General features: G+C 37.2%; 1 protein-coding gene across 1 annotated transcript; it reads left to right on the top strand.

The window, feature by feature from the left end:
* The first annotated feature begins 1497 nt into the window (after positions 1–1497).
* LOC111432717 (transcription factor bHLH81) lies at positions 1498–7890 on the top strand. Its single transcript, XM_023069653.1, has 5 exons — positions 1498–2154; positions 2288–2416; positions 2988–3053; positions 6661–6729; positions 7461–7890. The coding sequence occupies exons 1-5, from the start codon at positions 1747–1749 to the stop codon at positions 7506–7508; spliced, it is 720 nt and encodes a 239-aa protein (XP_022925421.1). The 5' UTR covers positions 1498–1746; the 3' UTR covers positions 7509–7890.
* The last annotated feature ends 3736 nt before the right edge of the window (positions 7891–11626 follow it).

Below are 11626 nucleotides of genomic sequence, written 5' to 3' on the forward strand. Positions count from 1 at the left end.
TTTTTTTTTTTTTTTTTTTTGTAGACCTATTAATTTCAAAAATTAAATTATTACGACTAAATTTTTAATTTTAAAAATTGGGCGTAAATATGTACAAATCTAATAATTAATAGACTAAAATTTGTAATTTAATATTTTAAAAAATTATCAAATAGGTCAAAAACGAACCTATTAAATAAAAAATTAAAAATTTAAACGTAATATTGAAGATTTGAGGCTTGTCACAATCCCAATTTTGATCGATTGTGTAGCACTCACTTCTCAGCAACAAGTGAGTTAAGTCAATTCTCAACAACAAATGAGTTAAGCCAATTCTCAACAACAATTGAATTAAGTCAATTCGTTTTTGCGTCACCTACGGTCAATCGACGTATACTCGAGCCTCTGACTCCGGTTCAAGAAGAAAGTTTCGAGCCTCCGGCTCTGGTTCAAGAAGAAAGTTATAGAAAATGGAAGTAGAGAGATTTCGGAAGTAAGATTTAAATTATAGGCATGAATAAAATTAATATTGAAATTAATAGTTAACTAAATAAATTGTAAATTGAACCTATGAGCTATCATTGTTTATGAATGTAGCGAGCCTATAAGCTAATAAGCTACATTTAAATAAATAATAAGGAAAATTGTTAAAATTACATATAAATGCACTCTTAAATCTTTTAGTTTAGTCAACCATCTCCCCTAAATTTACATCATTTTACAAGTAAACCATTAAACCTTCCTATCATCGATGGTTATTTTGTCTGTCGGGTCAACCCGACTAACTCAAAAATAGGGTTGCAAACCAATCCAACTTTATATATATATATGTGTGTGTGTGTGTATGTATGTATGTGTATATATATATATATATATGTATATATATATATATATATATATATATATATATATAACTGATGTTAGTGATGTGGTGTGACTGGTAAATATTTGATATTTGAACTGTATAAAATTTTAATTATCAATATAAACATGTACGGTGAATAAGCATGATTTTAAAAAAATGACAAAGAAAAAAGAACAACCCAACCACGAGTCAGAAACTCTATTCAAGTCGATCAAGTCACTCGTCCAACTCATTCGAAATGGACCATTTATGGCTTAGGATTTGATATCCAATTTTAATAGTGGGACCCGTGCATTTCTTAGATCTCCAGTGACCTAATCACGTTATTTATTTGGAGCTATTATGAGAGTTATTCTTACGAGTAATAATTTTTAAAAAAATTGAAAAAATAAAATTTGTTAATATTAAATAATAAAAAATAAGGGAATAAGTTAGTGAGAATGGAGAGTCACGCGCTAAGAATCGCGTGGGAGAAGCGTTTATTGAATCAAGGCAGTTTGATCAAATCCAGAAAAATTAATGACGTAACACTTTAATACTTAACCCTTAACCTTTCCATTTTATTTTCTTCTTACACGGAATTCCCGTGAAGACGTCATCCACAACTGCAACATCACCGTTGATCGCGGGTAGTGAGGAACGGATGAGATGATGGCAGTATGATCGAACGGTGGAGAATGGGCGTTTACCGTACAGGTGAGCAGCAGAGGATGAGGGATTGGCTTCCACTGTGGAAAAGAGCCGAGAGGAGGAACAATCTGGTCCCTGTGAGTGACCCTTTCCAAAGATAGAATTTCTTCACCAAAAGCAGCGGCGGTGTTTTCCTTTTCTTCTCTCTTCCAGAAATAACGAAAAACAACAAAATTCAGCAGAAATCTCCTGAGCCAGTCACTGTGAAGCAGATGCAATCCACAACTGGTGGTGCTACTGGCAGTCGTAGCGGCGGCGGCGGTAGCGGCGGCGGACTTGCTCGCTTCCGCTCTGCTCCGGCTGCCTGGTTGGAAGCGCTTTTGGAGGACGAGGAGGAGGACCTACTCAGGCCTAATCAGTGCTTGACTCAGCTTCTCGCTGGCAACTCCTCCGACCTAGACTCCCCCGCGGATCAGGCCTTGTTCGAGCCCAATCCCTCCGCTGGTTTCCAGAGGCAAAATAGCTCTCCGGCTGAGTTTCTCGGCGCCTCCGGAATCGGGGAAGGATTTTACTCTTCCTATGCTATCAATTCCTCGGCCGCTCTCGAGATCTCTCCCACTTCCAAGCGGGGGAGAGAAGTCGACGCGCAGAACTTCCCGCCCAAATTTTCACCGCAACTGGTAATCATTTTATTTCGAACCTCTGTTTCGCGATTCCCTGTTTGGAGGATTTGAAACGATTTTGATTTCGGATTACTTTTCTCTTGATTATGGTCTCCCGATTTTGAAATTGTTTAAGTGAAAATTTTGGCAGAAAAGGGAAGGAAGTGGAGTATCGAGTTTGATAGACATGGAAATGGAGAAGCTATTGGAGGACTCCGTGCCCTGCCGTGTGAGGGCCAAGCGTGGCTGTGCGACGCATCCTCGGAGCATTGCTGAGAGGGTTAGTTCCTTTTCGCCTAAATCTTCGTTGACTAATTGCTTCTTTCAACTTCCACTTTTCAATACCCAATCTCACTTGTTCATAACTTCTGTGACATTCTTCACTGTAATAATTCCACATGGATTCCTTGCCTCTTCTGATCATTCATCATCTCAGCTCTGCCTTTATGTCTATTTGAAACTTACATTTAAAATGTTTTCTATCACACTCTTGTAAACAATGATTCGTTTTCCTTCCCAACCGACGTAGGATCTCACAATCCACCCACCTATCACTCGTTCCCTTCTCCAATCGATGTAGGACCCTCCAATCCACCCCTATGAGGCCAGCATCTTTGCTGGCACATTGTCTCGTGTCCACTCCCTCTTGGAGCTCAGTCTCCCTGCTGACACATCGCTCAGTGTCTAGCTTTGATACCATCTGTAACGGCTCAAGCCCACCCTAGTAGATATTGTCTTTTCCTTTCTTTGTTGGCCTTTCTTTGTGTTAAAACTATTTACTCATTAGACTAAGCAGTATGTCTTGTGAAAAAGGTATGTTGATTACTTATGTTTTGTTTTCTTGATGGTAGGTTCGTAGGACTAGAATTAGTGACAGAATAAGGAAGCTTCAGGAGGTTGTCCCCAACATGGATAAGGTAAATTATATCATGATTGATCATTAGGGACGAATTTAGATTTATCTTATGTGATATATATTGATAAATGACTGTATTTTGTACTGCCATGTGTTTCTTCTTCCAGTTTCTGCCCTGAATTCCATTCTTAGCTTCTGTTTTGGCTAGTGCTAATTAAGTCTAACATGTATATAATTAGTTGAGTAATGGGGACAATATTGTGTGGTTTGAACTGAAGGTCATCTCTTTCATTGATATTATTTTTGAAGTTTACCAAATTTGTAACGGCCCAAGCCCACCTCTAGCAGATATTGTCCTCTTTGGGTGTTTTATTCACTTCCCAAGTCGATGTGGGATCTCACAATCCACCATCTTCGAGGCCCAGCGTCTTTGCTAGCACTCATTCCCTCCCCAATCAATGTGAGACCCCCAATCCACCCCCCTTTGGGGCCAGCGTCCTTGTTAGCACACAGCCTTGTGTCCACCCCCTTCGGGGCTCAACCTCCTCGCTGGCACATCGTCCGGTGTCTAGGTCTGATACCATCTGTAACAGCCCAAGCCCACTAGCAAATGCATTTATTAGGCTTCCCTTCCAGGTTTTTAAAATGCATTTACTAGGGAGAGGTTTTCACACCTTACAAAGGGTGTTTTGTTCTCCTCCCATGTAAGGTTGTTTTGTTCTCCTCCCAAACCGATGCAGGATCTCACAACATTTAACTATACTAGAGTTAGTTTTAAATGGGGTGGCATGTATGTTAGCTTAAGATTGGACGGGTGAGGGCGAGGCTGGGATTATTTACATTGAATTTATGCATCTGTTTGTCTATATCTACACACACATGCATGCATATGAGTATGAATGGAAGTATGCATTTATATGAGGCAGTCATGGCATGCTAATGTGATTTTGAGAGCCTACAATCCATAACTTATAACTTAGATCAAGGATGGAATCCTGGAAGAACTGATTTTGAGTTGAGAGCTTTTGAATATTTATAGGCCAAGATACACCTTTGGCTTCTAAGGTTTGAGTTTGATCTTGTAACCGCCCAAGCCCAAGCCATCACTAGCAGATATTATCCTCTTTGGGCTTTCTCTTTCGAATTTTTCCTCAAATATTTTAAAATGCGTTTGCAGAGAGAAGTTTTCACACCCTTATAAGGAAATTGGTTCCCTCTATAACCAATATAGGATCACACATATCTTTCATTTGTTCCATGATGTTTCTAAGGAAGATTTTAGTCCATGAAGTTAAGAAAATGGTTTGAGGAGTTCATGAGTTCATTTGACCTTAGTTGACTAATGAAAAAATTGTGTGATTGTGTTTTACTAACTTGGGGAGGGACTTATGTGGCTAGATATAGTCCATTTAACTTACCTCCGGGATGCGAAATCCTAGTTTAAATGGGAGAAAATGAGGAGGGAGTGGGAAAAGATTTTTTCTCGTTAGCTAAACAGGGTGGGGTATAGGGATTATATTCCCCATCCTCGCCAAATCTCTGCCCTACTCAATATGGAATAATATGTGTAATATTAAAATTTGTGTTTTTAAAAATGATGTTGGAACTAGGTATTTTTGTTTATGAAATTTTATTAAAATATTTTGATATATATATATATATCAAAACTAAGGCCGAAAACTAACTTAATATATATGGAATATTAAATGTAATTTTGAATTTTGAATTTTTAGAGATGAGGTTGAATATTATATATATATATATTTTTTTTTTTTGCTTATGAAGTTTTGTTAGGATGTTTTACATATTTTTAATATAAATTGTATTGGAAAATGAAAATTATCCATTAAAAAAATGGTTTATATTTTATAAAAATGTATATAAAGATGGGGAAAAATTCCAATCCTCGGAAATAACTTATGGGGAACTCCTAACCAGATTTCTTCCCAATTTCGTATGAATAAGAATTGAAATAGGAGGACCGCCGCCCATAGATAAACCCTAAACACTTCTCCATTGGGGTGGGGGAGGCTTCTTCATCTCTATCCTCACCACTTATTTCAATCTCTATGTCTATGAAATTCTTTCATTTATTTTTGTAGGTTCTCTTTTTTATATATTTTTTATTTAAAAAAAAATCATTTTACATGATGTTTTTAATAGATATTTTCCATTTTTTAATATAATTTCTATTAAAAAATGTAAAATATCCTAATAATTTCATTAATATTTCAACCTAATTTTAAAAAATCAAATTTTAATATTACAATATGTTTAGTTTCCACGTTAAAAAAAAATCTTCAACATGTATATATATGCATATAGATGTATATTATATATACGTGTATATATATATATATATATATATATATATATATATATATGTATCTATGTATGTATACATGTATCTATATATACATGTATATGTATGTATCTATATATATCAGAGGTTAGTTTTGTGCTTCAGTTTATATATATATATATAAATTGGGGCAAGAAATTTAGATATTCCTCATCCCGACCCAATTTTGCTTCCCTCCTTCATTTCCTATTTAAATGGGTATTCTTCACCTAGTTTGGGGCTCCTATGGGTTAAATGGACATCTCTACTTTTTCATTCTCCTCTCTCCGTTTCTCCTTTCTCTCTTTGGATTTTCAACGCTCCCTATCTTCAACCACCTTCCTCATCTGTGGACCTTTGTTACCGTCTCTCCCTTGCTGGCTTGTTGGTCCCTAATTAACGATCTCCTTTGTGCTTCCCTTCCCACATACCTAAAACAGAAGATTGGTCTTAGCGATGAACTTCACATTCCCAAGTTGAGAAAGAAACCGTGGAGTTTATTGCTGAGGGAAATCCATGTGTGTTACTCGAAGGGTGTCATGAGTTAATGCATATAATATAATAAGCCTTTTGTAACCACTCAAGATCACCGCTATCAAATATTGTCCTCTTTGGACTTTCACTCAAGGTTTTTAAAATGCGGTTAGGTAGAGGTTTCCACACCCTTATAAAAAATGATTTGTTCTCCTCCCCAACCGATGTGGGATCTCACAATCCACCCCACTTCGGGGTCCAGCATCTTTGCTGGCACTCGTTCCTCTTCTCTAATCGATGTGAGACCCCCCAATCCACCCACGTCTTTGTCGGCACATTGCCTCATGTTCACCCTTCTTTGGGGCTCAACTTTTTTGCTGTCACATTGCCCGATATCTAGCTCTAATACCATTTGTAACCGCCCAAGTCCACCGTTAGCAGATATTATCCTCTTTGGAGTTTCTCTTTCGGACTTCCCCTCAAAGTTTTTAAAACGCACCTGCTAGGGAGAGGTTTCCACACTTATAAAGAATGTTTCGTTCTCCTCCCCAACCGATTGGGATCTCACACCTTTCATTTCTTTAATTTTTTTAAATTCTTCATTTCCCACTCTGATCCTATCTATCTGTAAACTAATTACCCAAAAGAGAAATTGCTGTAAACATGAGTTTTCTTCATGGTGTTTGTAACTCTTCTGAGACTATATCTGCATTCTGTTGATATTGAAAAAGAAATTGTTATGTCAATTAACTTATAAACCTGAAACCAAGATTTGCTTTATCGAATTTGTGAAACTTATATTTGACGAAGCCGAAATATAATTATCATTCTGTGATTTTCGATCTTCTTGCAGCAAACAAACACTGCAGATATGTTGGAAGAAGCAGTAGAGTATGTCAAATTCCTTCAAAAGCAGATTCAGGTATTCAACTGAACTACATCCTGTCCTAGATTGTTGAATAGGTTATACGAAAACTGCTGTACTTCAAATGACATAGATTCAAACACCTAATTGTTGAGGATTGTTGGGAGGGAGTCCTACATTGGCTAATTTAGGAAATGATCATGAATTTATAAGTAAGGAAATACATCTTCATTTGTATGAGACCTTTTGGGGAAGCCCAAAGTAAAGCCACGAGAGTTTATGCTTAAAGTGGATAATATCATACCATTGTGGAGAGTCGTGATTCCTAACATGGTATTAGAGTCATGCCCTTAACTTAGTCATATCAATAGAATCTTTAAGGGTCAAACAAAGAAATTGTGCCTTGAAGGTGTAGTCAAAAGTGATTCAAGTGTCGAACAAATGATGTACTTTGTTCGAGGACTCCAAAGATGGAGTCAAGCCTTGATTAAAAGGAGGCTGTTCGAGGGCTCCATAGGCCTCAGGGGAGGCTCTATAATGTACGAGGGGAGTCCCACATGGCTAATTTAGGAATACATTTCCATTGGTACGAGGTCTTTTGGGGAAGCCCAAAGTAAAACCACGAGAGCTTATACTCAAAATGGACAATATCATACCATTGTATAGAGTCGTGACTCCTAATACTAATTTGTAGCAGAATTATGTCACTTTGCCTGGATCAGAGCTGTAAAGTTACAACTCAAATACCTCAAAATTTCAACTAACTGAAATCCCCTGAAACCCGACAGGAACTCACCGAGCATCAGCGCAGGTGCACGTGCACGGTTAAGGAATAATGGCACGAAGGAAAACGCTACAACAGCCTGCAGAAATCGCCGTTCCACGATTAGTGTAAATTAGTAGATTTCTGAGGACTTGAAAAGTAGTATAAAGTAAATTAAAGTGTTCTAGCTATAATATTGTATTGTCTCTGGTCCTAAAGAAAATATCAACCTTGTAATGCATGCATTCAAATATATTGCATTCGTACGCAATAAGCAGGTGTAACAAAATATTGGGTAGTCTGCTTTTTTTACCCATTTTTTTGGGTATTTTTTGTTTTCTTTCAAAAAAAATTATTGAATAGAACATTAGATCATTAGGCCTCTAATTATTGTATCTTCAACATCCATCCAATATTATCAGGAGAAAGCAATGGAATCGAAATTGCAGGATCAATATTTCTTTTCGTTCTCTCTTTTTCTAACGAATTCGTTATGTTTTTTGTTATCGTTTCATGGTTACGAACGATTATTATGTTAGAGTGCATACCATATCAACAGACACACAGAGGTCCTATAAAATGTAACGACCTAGAATTTATATATGTTCAAAGTTGCTACTAACGTCTCATGTTCATTGCTAATGCAGAAATATAACTCTTATAAATCTTCGTTCTTGAGATCTCTTTTTTCGTACACATCTATATTGAGTTGGGTTGTCTTCTCAACGGAAGCTTCTACTTCTTTCTATACAAATAGATCAAATTAATGTTTCATTTGAACGTAAAAAGCTAAAATCAGAAAAGAAATTTCTCTATCGTAAATATGAATAAGTTGAACTCAACATGAAACCTAAACTTTTTTGTCTACATATATATATAGAATGTCTGTGACATCATCTAGTTCATAGTATATATAAACGCTCTCTATGTCTTTCTCATCTTTAGTCTCGGGAAAGAGACGAAGCATTAGGCGAATATGTTATATTTGGTAGTATGGACAGCCCTTGTAAGTGGCTATTGGAGACAAACTAGTTCAATGTTGTGATCTTGAGTTTGAAGACTACCTAGATCTTCTAGGGGTTAGCCGTTACATTCTTTTAATGTACCATGAAGCCGAGGTCATTGGCTTTGTGATAATCGATGAACTGAACTAAATTAGAAGCAACAACCTAGGCTCAGGATTCAAATTAGCATTTGGGATCGAGATTTAGTAACTGATGGCTCTGATATTTTCTTACGTTCCCTGTGATATTATCATGTTATTTAGTCATTACTTCTGAGAGTGAAGACTATCCCAACAGACCAACATGAGTCTTTTTAACATGCTTTGTCCTCACTCACATGCATCTTAAGAAATTTTTGAAGAGGTCACCGAACATATAATTGCTCCAAGCAAAGCACACTTAAATATGAAGTTCTTATGATTGAGCGACTGAAAATGAAGGTGCATCTTGTTTCTATAGGTAGTAACTTTGAATTCTTTTACGCCTTTCTTAGCTATTCTATCTTCAGGAACGCTCTCATTCAGATGTGGTCACGGTTTATTCATGCACCCTTCATTTACTCGGGTATCACATGAGTATGACATTGTATACCTTGAGCATAAACCCCCATCGTTTTGCTTTTGGTTTTAAAATATTTCATAAACAATATTATGAATGTAAACGTTCATGATAAAATATTTAAAAACAATAATGTGAAAAAATAAATAACTTGAAATTTTAAATAAAATAAGAAAAATAATAAATAATGTATTGATCTAACATAAGGGTTATAAACAACATGAATGCATCTACCCTAACTTTAGTCCTATAGCCGTCACCGCGACATCATCATCCGTACAGAAGTGCCTTACCTTTACTTGAAAAATAAAAAAGTAGCACGTGGTAATTCCACTGTTGGAGTCAGAAAATGCAATCATATGCAAGAGATTTATCATTTCATAGAAATATTTCACAGTCTTGACTCTGCTTTTTAATCTGGACTAAAAGTGGATCTATAGTACTTCTCTACACATAGCTCATGTAGGTGCACATAGACCCACAATGCGGGCTCATACGTACTCCCGTGAGCCTGCTCTTTAGCTAGCGCATGCTCACGCTGCTAGAGTCATAGAGGGAAAGAAGCCTACATAATATCATAGCGTACATTGATATCGTAATGCACGCGTCTATACTCATCATAACAGGGAAGTATCCCAATGCATGAGATCTTTTGGAAAAACCAAGAGTAAAGCCACTAGAGCTTATGCTCAAAGTAGACAATATCATACCCATGTGATACTCGAGTAAATGAGGGATACATGAGTGAACCATGACCAAATTCGAATGAAAGTGATCGTGAAGATAGGATAGCTAAAAAAGGCTTAAAATAATTAAAAGTTACTACTTATGCAAACAAGTGCACTTCCTTTTTAGTGACTTAATCATTGGAACTCCATAGTTAAGTATGTTTTGCTTGGAGCAATTCTATGATGGGTGATGTGATGTTCCATATTGGTTGGGGAGGAGAACAAACCACCATTTATAAGGGTGTGGAAACCTTTTCCCTAGCCGACGCGTTTTAAAGCCTTGAGGGGAAGCCCGAAAAGGAAAGCCTAAAGAGGACAATATCTGCTAGTGGTGGATCTGGGGCGTTACAAATGGTATCAGAGCCAGACATCAGACGATGTGCCAGCCTTCTCGCTGTCTCCAAAGGGGGTAGACACGAGGCGGTGTGCCAGTAAAGACGCTAGGCCCCAAAGGGGGTGGATTTGGGGACGGTCCCACATCGATTGGAGGAAGAAAAGAGTGCCAACGAGAACGCTGGGCCCCGGAAGGGGGTGGATTGTGATGTCCCACATTGGTTGGGGAGGAGAACAAACCACCATTTATAAGGGTATGGAAACCTTCCCCTAGTAGACGCGTTTTAAAGCCTTGAGGGGAAGCCCGAAAAGGAAAGCTCAAAGAGGACAATATTTGCTAGCGCGAAAGGAAAAGCCCAAAGAGGACAATATCTGCTAGCGGTGGATCTGGGGCGTTATAGGTGACCTCAAAAATTTTCTAAGATGCATGTGAGTGAGGGACAATCTTCACTCTTAGAAGTAAGGAATAAGTAACGTGACCATGTCATGGGAGATGCAGGGGAATGTCGGAGCCATCAGGTGCCGAATCTGAATTTCGAATCCTAATTTAAGTCATATCTAATATGGTGGATGAAGAAGTCGTTCACTATATCGTGGTAGGCCACCCATCGTTCTTCAACTTGAATGACACGTCCCTATGATGTAGGAGGTGTGCTCCTACCTTGGGGCGTGCATCTTGATTTATTTATTACACGAGTAGGCATCCATGAAAGTGAGATGCTCGCACCTAGTTTTCGTTGGCCTTATTCACTAGGATGACGCCTCTTATGAAGTCATCTCGAAGGAGTTGATCCATCTCGACGACTATAGTCGCACTCGTCATAGGGTTGGTGTTCCTCCTTTTTTTCCTAGACTTGGATCGACATTGAGGCACGTACCATCACTTAGGGGTCGACTCCCAATATGTGTTCATACAACCAAACAAAAACGTCAGTATTTCTTCTGAGGTAGCAAACAATAATGCAAAGATATAAACAATATGAAATAACGATTCAACTATGTTTCTACCCTAAAGATGTTGTTAATGAATCGAGTTTATCTCCATTTCAACCTTCATTGTAAAGCAATCGAGCAATTTGATCTTATATTTCTCTAACCAATTTTTACTTCATCCTACAGTCGTTCTCTATAATATGTGACGCGTTTATAACGAGGTTACATGTCGAGACTCTTCTTCCCTATTTCTTCGATGGTTTGGCCCGGCACGGAAAGACCTCGGCATCATTTTTTCAAAAGAAAAAGGGGAAAAGTGATGCCTTAAAATTTGTTTTTGTTGGCTGCATGCATGGGAATGGGGAATATTCAAAGAGAGAAACAAAAAAAAGGGGAAAAAGGTGCAAAAGAGAAGAATAATGTTAAAGAAGAAAGAAGCAAAAGAAAGGATATGGATATGCTCTTCCATCTCTCTATAATCCAATCATATAATACAAAATTCAATAAAAATATCAATTTATTTTATTTAAAAACAAATAAATTTATAGACCTTCAAAAAAAAAAAAAAAAAAAAAAAAAAAAAAAAAAAAAAAAAAAAAAAAAAAAAAAAAAAAAAAAAAAAAAAAAAAAAAAAA

The sequence above is a fragment of the Cucurbita moschata genome, unplaced genomic scaffold (assembly GCF_002738365.1).
Source record: "Cucurbita moschata cultivar Rifu unplaced genomic scaffold, Cmos_1.0 Cmo_Scf00040, whole genome shotgun sequence".
In the NCBI taxonomy this organism is placed as follows: domain Eukaryota; kingdom Viridiplantae; phylum Streptophyta; class Magnoliopsida; order Cucurbitales; family Cucurbitaceae; genus Cucurbita; species Cucurbita moschata.